Source organism: Phyllostomus discolor, chromosome 12 (assembly GCF_004126475.2).
Source record: "Phyllostomus discolor isolate MPI-MPIP mPhyDis1 chromosome 12, mPhyDis1.pri.v3, whole genome shotgun sequence".
Lineage (NCBI taxonomy): Eukaryota > Metazoa > Chordata > Mammalia > Chiroptera > Phyllostomidae > Phyllostomus > Phyllostomus discolor.
In genome coordinates, this window is record NC_040914.2 from 29,695,412 (window position 1) to 29,714,237 (window position 18,826).

General features: G+C 44.5%; 3 protein-coding genes across 8 annotated transcripts in view; 2 read left to right on the top strand and 1 right to left on the bottom strand.

The window, feature by feature from the left end:
• Window positions 1–18,826, top strand: part of LOC114511481 (zinc finger protein 345-like) — a 447,937-nt gene that overhangs the window by 337,183 nt on the left and 91,928 nt on the right. The window lies entirely within an intron of this gene.
• Window positions 1–18,826, bottom strand: part of LOC114511072 (zinc finger protein 530-like) — a 568,693-nt gene that overhangs the window by 39,595 nt on the left and 510,272 nt on the right. The window lies entirely within an intron of this gene.
• LOC114511216 (zinc finger protein 345-like) overlaps window positions 10,101–18,826 on the top strand; it is a 39,531-nt gene continuing 30,805 nt past the window's right edge. Inside the window, exons 1-2 of the mRNA XM_036013394.1 lie at window positions 10,101–10,221; window positions 15,534–15,660. Coding sequence (XP_035869287.1) covers window positions 10,189–10,221; window positions 15,534–15,660 — 160 coding nt within the window. The 5' untranslated portion in view covers window positions 10,101–10,188. The remainder of the gene's footprint in view (window positions 10,222–15,533; window positions 15,661–18,826) is intronic.

The window sequence follows — 18,826 nt, forward strand, 5'->3', positions numbered from 1 at the left end:
TGCCAGTAATTCATATGATCAATCTTTAACGTTAGCCCTTTTAGTACCTGTGTAGTGCTATCTTGGTGTGGTTTTAATCACACTTGCCTAGGGATTAGTGGTTTTGAGCTTTTTTCCTTTAAATCCTCACCCAAGGTTATGTTTATTGATTTTAGAGAGATCAGAAAGGAGACAGAGAAAGAGAAACATCAATTGCTTGCCTCCCTTATATGCCCCAACCTGGGATCAAGCCCACAACCTACGTATGTGCCCAGACTGGGAATCCCGCATGCATCTTTTTGTTGTAGAGGATGATGCTCCAGTTAGCTGAGCTCTTTTTCATGTGTTTAGTTGCCACCTGTATATCTTCTTCAGCACAATTTCTCTTTGTATCATATGGCTTTTTTCCTTTGCAAGTTATATTTCCCTTATTTACAAAGAAGATCTCAAAACAACAAACGCATGTTAAGAGTTGAACTAAATTGTATAGAGCACCGTTGTTATTTTTCTGTTTGGTTCATTGTTTTTTGTTTGTCTTTAATTTTCAGTTGGGGGAAGAGAAAGAGAGAGAAACATCTGTCAGTTGCCTCTCTCCCACCCCCAACTGGGGACCTGGCTTGCAACCCAGGTATGTGCCCTGACCAGGAATAGAACTGGTGACCTTTCAGTTTGTAGGCCAGCACTCAATTCACTGAGCCACACCACCCAGGCCTTGGTTCATTATTTCAAATTTTCTTATTTTCCCCAAACTTTGTGTGCCATGTATAATGTCATGGCCATAAACACCATACATGCTTAGATTTTAGCCTGCATAATTACAATTTTCATCACAGAAGTCCAGGCTTCTAGTAACACAATAAATCTGACCCTGCTTTTTAGTATTTGCCCAAAGCATAAATTTTCCCACTATGAAAGGGATGTGTTCAGAGAAGGAGCTGAAGAATTCTACTGTACCGCATGGTGTTAGCCCAAAAGCTAAACTAAATGCCTGCAGGAGGATACCAGGCAGAGGACAGGGGGGGCTGCCAGCTGGGTGGAGGTTCCAGAGGCTCCACAGTCTGGAAACAATCCAGAATATGAGGATGGAGAGAGCTGTTTGAACCCCTCGGGTCATGGGGACTCCCAGCGGCCTCACCTCAGTATCAGGGCACACACTTTGTTTTGTTGAGTTGCCTCCAGCCCCACCCATACCTTTAAAGGAGTTCTCACAAGTGAGTTTTATCTTTTTCTCTCAGTAATTGTTGGTCTCCACATATTTACCTTCTACGCATTTTATCACCACTCGAGGAAACTTTTCCAGATCCCTTGGTCTGTCCTGTCCCCAGTGGGGCCTCTGAGGAAGACAGGCCCTGAAGCAGCCAGAGAGAATTCTCTGGGCACCCAGTGTGGGAACTAGAGACCCACTGTGCCTGTGATATGAGGGCTAGTGCCCAGAGGGGACACCTACCGGGTGTTGCACCCTGTAGATCTGATTTGGGAGGGACCTTCCTGGCCAAGGTCTTTCTCCCTCTAGAGACTGATCTCCCACTGCTCATTTCTAAGGCCATGCATAGCCAGATCGCATGGGAATGTGCAAAAGTCAGATTCCAAACCCTCAGCAGTTCAGTTTCCAAAATGTTAAGGCAGAAAATGTCACTGCAGATTGATGAACTCAAGTGTCACCTTTATTGTCCTAAGAAAAGCCATATAGGAACGTACGTGAATCCCGCACATGTGCAGCGGTCTATGCGTGTGCACAGAGCTAAGTAAACACTCTTGCCAACACTGTTTTTCTCCAAGATGTACACTGGTTAGAGGTGCTTTTCATGTTCCATATTTATAAAGAGGTAGTAATCCACTAACAAACAGTACCAGTGTGGGCATCCTATACTTTAACTTTTGTCTCCTTAACAACATGCCCTGCTAAACTTGCAACCTCAGTTGTGAAATTTTGCAGCTGTATAGGAGACTCAGGTTAATCAGATGAACAGCAAGAGATGGAGGTGTCTCAAAACACTGACTGGGACCCTGCCCCCAAAGAGTAGATAGGCTTGGGGCTGAGAAGTTGCATTTTTTTCTTTTCAAAAGGTTTTATTTTTTTTTGTTTGTTTGTTTTTAGAAAGGGGAAAGGAGGGAGAGAAACATCAATGTGTGGTTGCCTCTCGTGTGCGACCTGGCCCACAAGCCAGGCATGTGCATGGGAATCAAACTGGTGACCCTTTGGTTCCCAGGCCAGCACTCAGTCCACTGAGCCACACCAGCCAGGGTTCAACCAGACTTTTACAAATAAGGCAACTCCCTACACTACAGGCAATCCAATCATTTTCTTTGCTTTGCTTCTGCTCAACAAAAGCCTTTCCTCGAGTCTGCTTTGGTGCTGCCTGATTGGAATTGGCATTTCCTCTAAGAAATCCTTCAAAGTTTATCTTTAAAGAGGACAGATCTCACCCTCCCTACTCTTGCTTCTAGAAAAAAAAACCCTACAGGGTTCATCCTTGTCAATGGTGTTCTTAGAAAGGAGGCCTTCCTGACCTCTGTGCCCTCCCGTTACACCCCACACCCTATTGCTGAGTTGGTGCTTGAAGTTTGGTCTCTGCCATCAGGTATCTGATGGTGACTTGAGCAAATAAAAACAAAATCTTTTCTGGGCCCAGAAATCCTCTCTACAAGGGTAGTAGAGACAGAAACAATTTTACTATTAATCATGAAACCACAGTTTGTTGTGCATCACAAACAATCCACTAAGAAAATTGCAAAGACAGACCAACCTCATTCCTCAGTATATAGGTGCAACCAGAGGGCAACCAAGTCCCTGCTCTGCTGCCTGCCACCACTCAGCCAAAATGCAGAGATAGGATTGGATTGCAACTGCACTTTTATTAATGACAGAGACCAGCACTCTGAGAAGGTGGTGGGTAAAAACCCTACCATCTGCTTGCCCTTGAGCCTTCAGAAGCAAGTTTACATAGGGGAAATGTAAGAATTTGGGAGGCAGAAATTCCAAAGAGAGGAGCCACAACCTGCAGTTTCTCTTGGGAGAAAGGGGAGGAGGAACTTCTCAAGCTTGCTCCCTTGGCTCACCATTTGCATTACCATCCTCTCTTGTCAGGGCACCTGTGGTTCATGGTCAGGGAACCTGTGTATCCTCTCCTTAGGAAGGAGAGATATAAACCATTGGCTCTCCCGTGTCCTCGTGTCCTCGTGTCCTCGTGTCCTCAGTTAGGGGAGATTAGGTGTTAGGATTCACCAGCTGGCTGTAAATTGCTCAACCTGTTTGCACTTGTTTAATGTTCTTGTCTCAGTTTCCCCATTTCACTTGCCTTCAATTGAATGGTAATCCTCCAGGGCTCAGAAGAGACACCAGACCCTGGTGACAGGGATGTCTGCTCACCACTCGTGGTCCCCTAATGACTGTGTTCAGCCCTCAGCAACAGGCAGTGGGGACACACAGATCTCAACCAAGCTGTGGGCCATACCGTGCAGGGCCCCATCCCTCCTGCATAACAATTCCCCCCACCCCCACCTGGGGTCTCCCAGACTGTACCTGCTAGACACAGCAGAGGTGGGCTCCTGCTTTTACTGGCCCCACCCCAGTGCCTTGGGGCCATCAGCTCACATGACCTACATGTGTGCACCACTGTGTACACCCTACCTTCTAACACTTTGGGTTCCCACAGTCCCACCCCCACAGCTCTGCTACCACCCAGCCCTGCATCACAGGCAACTCTCTCCACTCACCCAGTGGGCGACCCACGGCACCCAAAGAGAGTGCTTGAGAGACTCAAACACCATCCAGCACAACGCCATCCTCTGACGGGTCCCACAGTCCAGGAAAGCCCAGTGAGGTGCTGCAGTCCTCCCTGCCGGCCTCTGACTCACTTCGTTATGAGGCACCCAGAAGGCCATGTCAATTTCAATTATGAATAACCCCGGTCCCCTCTGCACTGTACTTGCTGTCCCCTCAGTAGCCCGAACCCTGCTGTGTCCACTCAGCCTCCCTCATGTCTCGGATCACGCTGGGGCATGGGCGGATGGGGACCCTGCTCCTGGGATGCTGGGCTTGGTGGAAGGAGAGAGGAGGTTTTGAGGGACGCATGCTGGCTTCAGCCAGTAGCGTCAGCGCTGTCCTACAATGCACTCAGTGGGCGGAATGGGGCGGTAGGGTCTGGGGAGGACCCTGGCCCTGGTTACCTTAAGGGGTGAGTGTGGTGGATCCTCCCAATGGTGACTGAGGGTCCAGGACCCTTTGTTCCTCCTAGGTTCTGTGAATTCTGTCTGGATGAACCCCTGAGGAGCAAAAACAAATGAGTATTTGTTGACCCCTCCAAAGCCCTACCAAAAGCCAAAGAGAAGAGATTAGTAACAGATATTTCATACTTTGGGCCATGCAACATGGGTTTAAATTCCAGACCTCAGAAAATCTCCATGAGGACAGGCAAAACATTCACTCTTTGAGCCTCAGTTTCCTGTTGTGGAAAATGGGGATAAAGAGCCCCCTTTCCTCTGGGCCTTATTGCCCATTCCAGGAGTAGGGGCTAACCTCCACCATCACGTGTGGGTGCAAATCACAGGCCAGTCACTTTTGAGACCTTCTGCCCCAGGTGCTTGGGAAAACTAAGTGGGGCTTCTCAGGACCCCTAGCTTCCTATGGTCCACACAGACGTCACCACATGAAGTAGGAGTCTTCACAGCACTGATGTGGCAGCGTGGATTTATTACCAGGAAATCTCGGGATGACTAGAGCTCTCCAAAACTCACATTACTGATGATGTGAAAGTAATGAAGGTGTGAAGCATGCCCATGTGAGAATGAGCAGAGGCAACAAAACACTAAATACTTACTGGTGCCAGTATTTCATAGTTGGCTGTTGTTGTTGTTGTTGTTGTTGTTACCACACCCTGAGTATTTTGGGGGAAATAAGGATCAGAAAGATGAAGTGAGTTTTCCAAGGTCACACAACAGACAAGTGTCAGATTCAAGGGGCTGCATTCAAAGCAGTGAGTGGTAGCACAGCTGGGGACAATCTCCCCACATGTGAAGCCCTTGGCCGAGGGCACATGGCTGGAGAGGAACAGGGAGGCTCAGCTGTGGCAGCTGTTTCTACCAGTGGAGTTATCTCCACTATTGCCTTCACATTCTTCTGACTTGCTCACTGACTGCCCCACACTCTTCATGGGAATGCCATCATTTCTGTCATCTCCAGGGCAAACTTCTCTGGTCATGTCTGTCTCACCTTCGAGTTTAGCACAGAGCCTGGTACTAATGAGACCCAGGTGATTCAGGCCTGGTTCTTCCCCTTCACCTGCATCATGGGTGAGAGGCTTGGATCCCATCCCCCTGGTGAATTTGATGCCTCAGTTTGACTCTTCAAGTGTTGTTGGTACATGCCTTTCACATTCCCCCTGTAGGAGAGGGGACAGCTAAACATGAACTCTGAAACTTCACATTCAGAGGTGATGCTGGAGGTCTGCAGGATTGTGGTCTCCTTAGTTGAGTGCTCCTCTCTTCTCCAGGCAGGGGACTCGCTGGCCATGTGATTCTGCCCTCCACCCAGACTGGCTGGATGAGACCCTGCCTTCCCTGCAGCCCCAACCATGTTCTGAACCCACATCCTCCTTCCCATTCTCCCCGTGTCTCCACCAGGGATGTTTGTGTAAGAACAGAGTCCTGAACACAAACTCGAACTTCATGCCTGGCACACTCTAGCCACTACTGAGATCCTTACTCCAAATTTTATGAGAAGGGAGCCAATGAGCCCAACCAGGTGAGGTCAATGTTTCCACAGCTCAGTCAGCAGAGTTGAGGGTGATGGGCATTCCTTAGGGCAGATAGGTGTCCAGAACACCCTTGATGACATCTATGTGATTGGTGCTCTCTGACCATCTTCCTGAACAACACAGTCCATATAGAAGGCACCAGCTGGCATGTATGGACCCTCTCAGAAAGCCAACCCCTTTCCCTTTGTTGTCAGGCCTCACTGCTATCAGGGGGATGTCTTGGATTACCACTGAATTCTAAAGCCTTTTTATGTGTCACTAGTTTTTAATTTCAGCAGATGGAGCAGCCCTGAATAAGTGTCTTGAACTCTCTGGTACTTAGAGGATGATTTTGAGGTAATTGTATGTTCATGTCACCTCTCTCTTGTGTCATGTCAAAGTGATTTTCCCAGCTAAACAACTGATAGAAATACAGTATTTAGGACACAAGTGATATAAGAAATACTAAATGTAGGTCATTGTTTTCTAGAAATTTTATTTTATTGTTTTTAAATGTCTTGCTGATTATGGTATTACAGTTGTCCCATTTTCCCTATTTATTCCCCTCCACCCTGCACACCCCCTCCCACCCACATTCCCTCCTTTAGTTCATGTCCATGGTTCATGCATATAATTCTTTGGCTTCTACATTTTCCATACTATTCTTAACCTCCCCCTGTGTTTTTTTCTACCTACCATTTATGCTACTTATTCCCTATACCTTTACCCCTCTCTCCTCCTCCCACTGCCCCACTCATAACCCTCCATGTCATCTCCATTTCTGTGGATCTGTTCCTGTTCTAGTGGTTTGCTTAATTTCATTGTTGTTGTTGTTGTTATTGTTTTTGGTGTGGTTGTTAATACCTGTGAGCTTGTTGTCATTTACTGTTCATATTTTTGATGTTCTTCTTCTTAGATAAGTCCCTTTAACATTTCCTGTAATAAGGGCTGTGTGATGATGAACTCCTTTAACTTGACCTTATCTGGGAAGCACTTTATCTGCCCTTCCATTCTAAATGATAGCTTTGCTGGATACAGTAATCTTGGATGCAGGTCCTTGCCTTTCATGACTTCAAATACTTCTTTCCAACCCCTTCTTGCATGCAAGGTTTTGTGGGGTTTTGTTTTGTTTTGTTTTGTTTTGTTTTTGAGAAATCAGCTGACAGTCTTATGGGCACTACTTTGTAGGTAACTGTCTCCTTTTCTCTTGCTGCTTTTAAGATTCTCCTTATCTTTAGTCTTGGGTAATGTAATTATGATGTGCGTTTGTGTGTTCCTCCTTGGGTCCAAGTTCTTTGGGACTCTGAGCTTCCTGGACTTCCTGGAAGTCTATTTCCTTTGCCAGATTGGGGAAGTTCTCCTTCATTATTTTTTCAAATAAATTTTCAATTTCTTGGTCTTCCTCTTTTCCTTCTGGCACCCCTATGATTTGGATGTTGGACCATTTAAAGATGTCCTCGAGGTTCCTAAGTCTCTCCTCATTTTTTTTTTTTTTGAATTCTTGTTTCTTCATTCTGTTCTGGTTGAACATTTCTTTCTTCCTTCTGGTCAACACTGTTGATTTGAGTGCCAGTTTCTTTCCTGTCACCGTTGGTTCCCTGTACATTTTCCTTTATTTCACTTAGCATAGCCTTCATTTTTCCCATCTAATTTGTGACCATATTCCACCACATCTGTGAGCATCCTGATTACCAGTGTTTTGAACTGTGTATTTGATAGGTTGGCAATGTCTTCATAGCTTAGTTGTATTTGTTCTGGAGCTTTGATCTGTTCTTTCATTTGGGCCTTGTTTTTTTTGTTTTTTGTTTTTTGTTTTTTTTTTGTCTCTACACCTGTTACATAGTAAGGGGCAGAGCCTTAGGTGTTCACCACAGTGGGGCAACCCATGTCTCTGTGTTGTGACGCTGTATGGCAGGAAAGGGTCCGAGAGGGAACAGTGCTGCTTGCTCCATACTCTGCCAGTTTTCAGTCACTCCTCCCGTTACCCCACAATCAAATTGGGCCCTTCTGGTGTTGATTCCCAGATGGGTGGGTTCATGCACATTGTAAGACCCTATAGGTCTCTCCAATGAACTCTCTTGTGAGTCTGGTAGGTTCTCCCGCTACCGCCTCAACACCCACATGTGTTTTCAGTAAGAAGTTTGGGGCTATATTTCAGCACACTGGAACCCCGGGTTTCGAGGTCTGTCTCACTCCCCAGTTGTTCCTCCCAGTTTATCTGCACACAAATGTCAGACTGCCCAGTCTGCCAGCCAGCTGCTACCTTTCTGTGAGTCCTCTTCACCCAGCTTCCTGTCTCTGCCCCTCCTACTGGTCTGGATGAATATTTCTTCTTTAACTTTTTGGTTGTTGGACCTCCATACAGTTTGATTTTCTGTCAGTTCTGGGGTTTTTTGTTTTTAAATTTGCTGTTATCCTTCTTTTGGTTGTGTGTTTCCCTACGCCTCCATCTTGGCCAGAAATTCCAAAATTTTTAAATACAGGTCATTTTACAGAGAATAATAACCATGCTCACAGCTCATTTCCCCTAAGCACAGATTGGGTATCAGATTAGTTATAAGCACAGTTCAAACTCCACACATTGAATTATAATATGGCCACCATCCTTTAGCTTGGAGATTCTTTACAGGCCCGACTATCTTGCTATTTGTATTATACAATATTTTATTGGCATGTTTTTAAAGAATGTCATGGTTTCACTAAATCCATAAATTTTAACAACCACCTTCATGAAAGACATGTTAGTAAAACATACTCCATTTGTAACTTCCACTTTGAAAATGTCAAATATACACACCCAACAATTGTTCTAAAGACACTAAGGTTCACTCAGACACTAAATAAAACTCTTTATCTTCATGCTCTTCATTTCATGGGGAAGAAAGTTTTCAGAGTGAACATCAGGAGGCCCAATGTATTCACTCTCTGATCAGACCAAGAACATTGCAGACAGGGGTAGAGGACACATGGAGGGGGACATATTATGCAGCCCTAAAGGAAATGGATGAGGTGTCACCATGCCTTTTAGTTCCTCACAACATATTCCACTTGGCTCTCTATTTTCTTCAAACTCCAAAAAAAAAAAAAAGTTTTTGTCCATTGCCTTTATTACTGAATATTCTCCATATGGTCTTACTTTTTAAAAGATTGTGACATGTACCTGGGAATATGGTTATGGAGCAAATTTAAGTTTGATGTCAACATGCTGCCATTTTTGCATCCATGAAGGTTTGGAAAGTGGGCATCGGAACCTGAGATAATGGTTTGGGATTCAACCATGTAATGTCCTCGCTGGGAAATAATGAACATTGCTCTTGTAACTGCAATGACTGTGTTTCCATGGAGACCAGAGATTATTTCTGGAAGTGGTATGCTGTGAACAAACTACAGAAAGGTATTAATGTTGGTTGAAATAACAACAACAAAAAGATTATGTTTCTTGGAAAATGATTTTAAAGAATTATGTTTCTGGAACAGGTTGAAAATACAACAATAGCAGGAATTAGACTAAGTTTTGTAGCATGAGTGATGCCATTTGTGCCTGTGGTTTTCTTTTTATTATTATTTATTGATTCTTGAGAGAGAGAGAGAGAATCATGGATTTGTTGTTCCACTTATTTATGCATCCATTGACTGATTCTTTTATTTGCCCTGACTGGGGACTGAACCTGCAATTTTGGCATATTAGGATGATGTTCCAACCAACTATGTAACCAGCCAGGGCTGACTGGTGGTTTTCTGTTTAAAACCATGTTGCTGTGCCCTGGCTGGAGAGCTCACTTGGATGTATCATTGTTTCCTATATCAAGAGGTTGGGCATTTGGTCCCCAGTCTGGCTACTTACCTTGGTTGCAAGTTTGATCCTCAGTCAAGGCATACTCGGGAAGCAACTGATTGATATTTCTTTCTCTCCAATCCTCTCTCTCTAAGAAATTAATAAAATTATCCTTGTGTGAAGGTTTTTCAAATAACAAATAAAATAAAATACTCTGTGGTTCTGAAGCACAGATAACACCTGCACTTGCCATTGGTATCTGATGGAGGGTGGGATGGGGCGCCCGACCGTGTTGTGGGACTCAGCCCTGAACTTATCTTGAGGTAGATAGATAGTGTCACAATTGAGTTTTTGGTGCAATTAACAACAAGCAAAGACCTTCTCTCCAGGTACCAGCAGTGCTTTCAAGGATCCTCCCAGTGCAAACATCCTAGTTGCTCAGGTTGGAGAACTCCCTTCCTTGTGGCATATAGAGCTCTGGAAACTACACTACCCATAAAATCCTGTGGTGAGTTGGGGCAATTACAGATAGGGTGAAATTTCCGTGAGATTCACTCCATTGGGGCGGGACTTCCTGGGCTCTCCTACTGGTGGCCATTATTGACGGTGTGAGGCGAGGTGTACCGGCTGTGGACTGGTGCGCCTTTCCGTGCTCTGTCCTCTGCGAACTCTCCCGCCAATCTCCGCGCACACAGTCTGATGGCAGCGGCCAAGCTGAGACGTCCTGCTGAGGTGAGTGCACGCCTCCCTTGACCAGCTCCCTCACTACACTTAGCCCTGCAGCCCAGGTGTGAGGCGCCAGTCGGGTCTTGCAGCCCAGGCCCCATTGGCCAGCGTTTAGGTGGTGGAATACACGCCTCCTGCCGGTGCTGCTATTTGGTCTGAAAGAGCAGGATGCTGGATGAGTTTTTCCTTCCTATGCTCCAAATGAGGGTGCTGTGCACAGAAATACAAGTGAAGGATGGAGGTGGTCACGGTAACCATGTGGCAGGTGAGGAAAGCTTCTATGGGAGGAGTGGAGGTGATAATTCCGGAAGCAGAGAAGTAACTGAGGTGAGGTGTCACTGAGGGCAAAGCTTCTGCTTGTTTGCTAGTGGAACGGGGTGCAGCCAAGAGGGGTAGCCCCAAATAGGGATTTGGAATGGGGTCCAGACCTCAAGGTGTTCGGGAAATATTAGGATGTGCTCGCTGCCCCCACACACAGGTGTGGGTTGGGGGAAGGAACAAATGGAGCAGGGGCATTAAGAGCTGTTTTCGTAACAACAGCCTTGCAGCTAACCTCTGGTGTGGTCATTTAACATATGTATAATTGGTTACATAGATATATTAAATAGCTATGGTGGTGCTCTGAGCTGGAAGGGAATGAGAGTACTGGTGTAACTGATTGTAGGAGGAGTCGGAAATGGGGCTGCAGAGGAGTATTGGCGCGGGCATTTAAACCCAGACAAGGCAGCCAGTAAGGGGAGAACCACATGGTTTGGCAGAGTGGTGACTCCCCCAGCCATTGTGCACAGAGGAGCACACAGCTGGGGCAGTGGAGAGAGTACCACTAGGCTTTGCCAGAGTGGGGACCCCAGCAGCTTTAGAAGGGGGAACCACCACCCGGCTTTAGCAGAGATCTCGGGGACACGGCTGACGGTGCAGGGAACCCAGGGAGGCCTACTAGCTGAGATGGATTACTGGGAAGAACTGGGGAGCCACAGACTTCTATTTCTTTTCCTGAGATATGGTACCCCAGACTGGGCAAAGGGAGAAAGAAAGGACTGTGTGTGTTTGTGGGTGTTTTAAGGGACTTTGGGATTTTGATGAAGACATTAGGTCACTATTTGAAGTTTGTATAGCATTAAATAAACATTTCCTTTCCTCTTCACGAATCTCTGGCATTGAGAGACATCTCTCTGGTGGCAGGCATAATGAACCTGGGGATTCCTTTTGGGTAATAGTATATTGTCCGAGGCCCCCTTTGTTGTTCTGTAACACTAGGGCAGGATCCACCGCATGTGTGTGCTGTGCTGTGAAAGGGTCTGGTGTCTCAGTCTTGCTGGTGGCTAAGGTCTGGGGCAAATGTGTTCACTTTTGAGTGTCACTGGGCCTGGCATGGAGACATCTTCATGGAAACTATGGAGAGTTTCTCCCGTAAGGTAAATGCTGCCGTGAATGGGATCAAAACTGGGGTTTTAAGGAAGGGAAACCGGAAAAGCTAGTCTTAGCAAAAGAGACGTTCAAACCCATGTAGAATCATTGGTGAGTTTGTTTGTGACAAACTAATGGCAATTGCTGGGAAGCAAAAATCTCCATGGGTTAAGAAATGCCCCAGAGTGCAGCAGTTTCGCACCTCATTTAATACATTTGACTCAGAGGAGGAGACTTGAGGGTTGGAATCCACTGATATTAGATTAAGGAGGAAGGAGAAAGTAAAGCTGGAGGGAAACTCCTGGAATTGGAAGAAAGGTAAAATGATAGACACTTCTTTTACATCCTTGGGTACAGGATAGTTAACAGTCAACAATTCAAAAGATAAGAGCGGGTTGTGAACCAAAGGGCCCATTCTGTTCCCAGTGAGGGCACATGCCTGGGTTTTGGGCCCGGTCCCCGGTACCGGGTGGGTGAGAGACAACCACACATTGATATTTCTCTCCCTCTTCTCCTTCTCTTCCCTTCTCTCTAAAAATGAATAAATAAAATCTTGAAAAAAAAGAAAACGAGAACAATGAGGGGATTTGTGGTCTCTACTTGTGCCCAAGGAGTCTGGGGAAAAGGAAGTTATCTTGACATTCCAGAGGTCTGCTATAAATGCAAAAGACAATAGTTAAGGTAAAGGTCAATTGACCTTTGTTAGGGAAGAATACTGGCCTAGAACATGGCTACCTTCCATGAACTGCTTAGTTAATAAGTTTTCATTTCAGACCATCTTTGTGGTTACTTTAGGCCTCTGAGTTTGTAAGGCTACCTCACAGACCTCCTCCGAGCTTGTCAGGTTGATATGTAGCCCCTCTTCTTCCACACCTATGCTTGTGCTATGTCTGTCACCACCTGACCCACTAAGTAGAGACAGAGATTGAAACTTTTTGTTGTTTTATTCAGATGGCTGGCTAATTGAAAAGACAGAGGGTATGTACACTAAAAGACCATCTTACATTTTTGCTCAAGCCAGCCTTTTGATAAGGAGGAAAAAAATGTAGATAAGGGATTTGGAATTCAGGGGGAAAAGTACAGGTAAGGGATTTGGAATTCAGAAAAAAGGTTATCAGATAGAAGCTGCAGTCCTGCAATTTCCCTGGCCTCTTCTCATGGTTGACTTGTGATTCTTTATCTATATCCTGGACAGTGGGATGCCTCTCCCTGGAACACAGTGGCTCAGATACATTCTCGGTTGTGCAGTCCTCCTGGTGTTACAGAGCTGGCCAAAACTGTAAGCCAGCAAACCATGACTTGTCTATGTAGCACCTTGGTAACACACCCACCAATTAATGCTGGAAGGAGTAGATTTTTATTTACAATATTTCAACCTTGGGAGACCTCAGAGATCCTTAGCTTGGAGCCCTCCTTTCCCACAAGACCCAGTACTTCGCATGCTCCCCCCCAGGCTACTGGCCAAAAGCCCCAAAAGTTTCCCATGTTCTTATTTTAAGCCCCATCCGCAGTTTTCATTGTCTTTGCATTAAGGTCGCCATTCTTACACAGTAGCTCTTTCCTTCAGGATGTGGAATATGTGTCCATTAGCCTCCATGGAATAATCCAGGAAAGCATGTGCTGTGTTTTTCTGGATCATGGTGAAACTTAGGAAAGGCAAATCTTAATAGTCAAGGGAAAAATCCAGGTGTTGCTTGGGGTCTCTTGCAGTCAGGGTGGATCATGCCTTCAGTTCCCGAAGTTCCCCCAGAGGAAGGTTATGTGGAGAGAGGACATTGTGGCTGCTCAGGGTGAAAGCAGAGGTCAGCTGAGTCCACGTACTGCTCAGCCAGAAAAGCAGAGACAGGGATTGAATTATAATTGTGCTTTTTTAAACATTATTGAAATTATTTCTTTTTTGCCATTTTTTGATTATAAATGTTGTTCAAGTACAGTTTTCTGCCTTTTACTCCCTATAATTGTGCTTTTATTAATATCAGAGTGAGACAGGCTAGTGAAAAGCTAGGAAAACTCCTGGGAGAGTGGAATGAGGAAACTGAGATAAGAAGATTAAGGTGAAACTGAGCAACTTGCAGCCAGCTGTTGAAATGTGAGAAGACCTTATCTCCCCTTAACGGGGACAATTGAGAGTCAATGGTTTATAGCTCTCCTCCCTAACCTCCCCAGGAGGTGAAAGGCTATCAACCACTGTCCTCAGGGGGAGAGAGGAAGAGGAGTTTTAATGCAAATGCAGGGATAACAGCAGAAAAGGTAGCCAGTTTGGGCAGAAGCCTCTGACTACCCTTTCTGTTCCCACTCCCCTTACTCCTGGAGATTCCCCCTCCCATTTTCTTACAGTTCCCCTGTGTAAACTCACCTCCGAAAGGAAAGTGGGTGCTAGGTTTTTCACCAGCCACCTTTACCAGACTGCTGGCCTCTGTCATTAATAAGAGCACAGTTATAATCCAATCCCTGTCTGCTTTCTAGCAGAGCAGTGACAGGCAGCAGGAGCCCTGGACTCCATTGTCCTTGGTTTCAAGAGGCAGGCAGTCTGAGAAGGTGGCAGGTAAAAGCCTTAACATCCACTTTCCCTTGAGCTTTCAGAAACAGGTTTGTAAAGGGTAAATGTAGGAATATGGGAGGGGGAAGTACCTATGGGAAACTTGGAAATGCCCTTTTCCTTAGGGGTAAGGATAGGGGGAGCTGCTCAGAGAGTCACGCAGCTTCTTCCCAAGCTGGCTCCCTTTGTTCCCCTGTTACCTCTCCATTTATGTTCCTTTTCCTCTGTTCCCCATACACCCATGTTTTATGGTTGGTGCCAGAATATCTCACAACTATAATGAGAAGTGTCAAAAGAAAGCAAGTTCTGTTGCACTTTGTGGAATCTTACTAAAAGTCTTTATTACTGGTTCCTAGAACATGATGATCAGCCTCCACATTCCTGGTGACCAGATACTTCAGGGTAGGGCCGGGTTGGATGTGCCTTTGTCCTTGTTTAGTGGACCATTAACTGTAATGAGATCTCAGCCAGAACATAAGGTTAAATATAAACTTGATGACTTGGTACGTAGTCTGTTAGTAGTTCTCTAAGGCTATGATGCTGAGAAAACTGAGCTGGCCCTAATAAGAATTGTATCTCTATTTCTCAGACCAGGATGATTTAAGCCCTATATTCTCTGGTTAGGGAGGAGAGGTAGAAACCATTTGCTCTCAAGTGTCCTTACTTAGGGGACAAAAGGTCTTGGCAGTTCACCACCTGGCCAAGAGGTGCCCAGGTTATTTGGCTTTGTTTAACTTTCTTGTCTAAGATTCCCCATTCCACTCACCTAGGAACTTTCCTAGCTTTGCACTATCCTGTCACAAGGGTTCAGCAAGTGCAGAACAGAGTGAGAAGGGGTCATGTTCTCCTGAAATTTACGTGGGCTTCTGGGAAGCAAATACTGAGGCAAGAACCAGATGTATAGAGGAGGCCTTCAAAGCAGCATCTGCACAAATGTGTGCCTGTGGGAGCTCAGGTGGGGACTGAAGGCGTCAGAGGGACAATCTACAAAATGATGGGCTTATTGAGAAAAACTAGGAGTTATGGTCCCAGAGCCCTAGTGTTGGGCACTGAAGGGTGAAGCATGAGCCCGCACATGGCTGTTGTCTTGTCACAATCTAGACACCCCAAAGGGAATTAATGACAGGGTGGATGGGACCTTACAAGCCAGGACCAGAACTGGATTACATCTCTGTGCCTTCCTGCCTGATAAGGCTGAGGGCTGAACAATAATGAATAAAAGGGGACCTGATTGTAGGACAGGCATCAGTGGAATTCCTCTGAACTGTGCAGCTTTGGAGAAGGGTGACTGTGAGATAGATGTGTGGGGAGGTGGGTTGTGGGTTTCACACACACAGAAAATTCATGTTTTTTCCTGTCCCCATGATAACAGGCCAGTGTGACCTTTGAGGATGTTGCTGTGCACTTCTCCCGGGAGGAATGGAGGCTGCTTGATGAGGCTCAGAGACGCCTGTACCTCCGTGTGATGCTGGAGAACTTTTCACTTATATCCTCTCTGGGTAAGACCCATGGCCTCACCGGTGACTCAGACTAGACTCTACTCCATCCACCCTGAGACCTTTCTCAGTGCTCAGGTGTGGACCACGGGCACTGCTTGCTGCCCCAGTTTTCTGGGTAGTTGCTATATTGTTAAGCCTGGTGTGTTTTTCCTGCCCTCTTCTCTCCCTGCAGTCCCAGTCCTAAACCCTTTTAGGGAAGGATTCAAGGTCAATACTATTACATTGAGCTTGGGGGATTCACAGTGCTTGCCCTCTCAAGTGTCTGGGTAAATGTGTCCAGATCCGCATCACTTCTGCATCTCAGGGTTTGACTCCTTTTAGCTGTCATTTCCTGCTGCCTACCTGAGCCAGGAGTTGCAGGTATTGTCGTGGCTTTTACATAATTGAAGCACAACTTCTTTTTAACACTCTCCTGTGCAGTGTGTAGTGTTTAAATATGTTTTCCTTTGTTTATTTATTTATGGGTTGATTTATTTTGGGGGGCGGGGGGGAAGGAAAGAGAAACATCAATGTGTGCTGCCCCCTACTGGGGACCTGGCCTGCAACCCAGGCATGTGCCCTGACTGGAAATGGAACCAGGGACCCCTTGCTTCTCAGGATGGCACTCAATCCACTGAGCCACACCAGCCAGGGCTTCCTCCCCCAACCAACCCCCCCGCAGAAAGATTTTATTTATTTACCTTTAGAGAGAAGGTAAGGTAAGGAGGGGGTGGGGAGAGAAACATCGATGTGTGAGAGAGATATCAATCGGTTGCCTCTTGCACGCCCCCAGCCTGGGACCTGGCCTGCAACCCAAGTATGTGCCCCGACTAGGAATCTAACCAATGACCTTTCTGTTCTCAAGCAGTACCCAATCCACTGAGCACACCAGTCAGGTGAAAGTGCTTCTTTTTGTTCAGAGTTTTGGGAGAGATTAAGAAGGGTTAATATTAATCATTCTTTACATTCATAGAATTTACCAGTGAAGGTACCTTTTCTTATTGGAAGATTCTTTTGATACTGATTTAATTTCCATACTAGTCAGATTTGCTGTGTCTTCATAATTCAGTGTTGATGAGTTGTATGTCTTCTGGGGTATCTGATTTTGTGGCCTGATTTCATGGTAGTCTTCTGGGATCCTCTGTCTCTGTGCTATCAGTTGTAGTTTGTCTTCTTTTATTTCTGAGTTAATTTATTTGCATCTTCCTTCCAGTCTTAAGTTAACCTAGCTAAAGATTTGTCAATTGAATTAATGTATTGGAAAAAACCAGCTCTTAGACTTGTTCGTGTTGTTGTTTTTCTACTTTTTATTTTATTTATTTTTTTCTCTTATCTTTGTTCTTTTTCTTTGTTCTGCTCTTTGTTTACTAGTTCCTCAAGATTTAAGTTTAGGTTGTTTGGAATCTTTCTGTTTTCTTAACAGTGGCATATATAGCTCTGAATGCTCCTCTTAGAATAACTTTTCCACATTCCATATATTTTCACTTGTTTTACATTAAAAAATTTTTTTTCTTTGGTGAGGAGTATGTTATTTAATGTCCACATTTGTGGATTTTTCAACTCTCTGTTACTGATTACTGGGTTTATCCATTGTTTTAGTAAAAGGTACTTGATATGATTTTAATCTTCTGAAATTTGTTAAGCCTTTATTTTTTTTTAATTTTTTTAAGTTGTTGTTCAAGTGCAGTTTTCTGCCTTTTACTCCCCGTTAAGTCCTTTTTTGATGTAACATAAGATTAATCCTAGAGAATTTTCTGTGTGTACTTGAGAAGAATGTGTATTGTGCTGTAATAGGATGAAATGTTCTCTATATGCCAGTTAGATCTGTTTGGACTAAAGTGTAAGTCAATTCAAATATATCTTTATTAAACTTTTGTCTGGTTATCTCCTCATTGTTGAAAGGGGGAAGTTGAAGTGTTATACTAATACTCTGTTGCTGCTTTCCTATATTCAGATATAGTAGTATTTGCTTAATACTTACTTCAGATCCTCTGATATGTGTTGCATATATACATACAGTTGTTACATGCTTATGACGAAGTTACTCCATTTTAATTATGTAATAACCTATTTTATATCTTGTGATAGTTTTTCACATGGAGTCTATTTGGTATAGCCAAAACTGCACTCTTTTGATTTTCATTTGTGTGTAATATCTTTCAATCTTCACTTTTAGCCGATGTGTGTTCTTACTGCTGAAGTTACTCTATGGTAGACAGGATATACTTAGGTTTTGTTCATTTGTTTGTTTGTTTGCTTGCTTAATATTTATTTTAGCCAGTGTCTTTTGATTGGAGAATTTCATTAGGACCTACTATTACCATCTTGTTTATGATCTGACTGCTTATAGTTTCTTTTTTCCTTTCTTCTTTTTCTTAGTAATTTGATGATATATGGTGGTAGGTTTTTATTTCTTTGTCTTTATTTTTTGTCTATCAACTATACCTTTTTGCTTTGTGGTTTCCAGAGGCTTATCTAAAACTTCTTACAGTTAAAACATTCTACTTTAAGCTGATAACGACTTCAATTGCATATAAAACCAATACACTCACTCCCCCCACACACATACACATTTCATGTTTTTGATGTTACAATTTGATGACCATTACCAAATTGGAATATTCTGAATTTGAGTCAATACTTACCTTTACGAGACTATTTTATATTTACATGTTACTAATTCGTGTACTTTTCTTTGAACTTGAACTACTTGCTGGAGCATTTCTATTTTTTTATTATCACTTTTATTTTGTTTTATTTTATTGTAATTGTTGTTCAAGTAGTTTTCTGTCTTTTACTTCCATCCCAGCCCACCACACCAGCCCTCCCCACTTCCCTCCCATTCGCTCATGCGCGAGCCACACCCCCCCTCAGTTTTTGTCCATGTATCCTTTATACTTTTTCCTTTAAACCCTTCCCCTTTTCCCCTGGAGCATTTCTTATAGGGTAGGGCAAGTAGTGATAAAGTTCCTCAGCTTTTCTTTGGAAAAGTGTCTCTTCATTTCTGAAGGAGAGCTTTGCTAGTAAAGTATCTTGGTTTGCAGATTTGTGGGAAAACAGCAATTGGTTGCCTCATGTACAGCCCCACTGGGGACCTGTCCCACAAACCAGGCACTGGAACCAAACTAGCACATTTCAGTTCACAGGCCAGTGCTCAATCCACTGAGCCACATAAGCCAGGCCATTG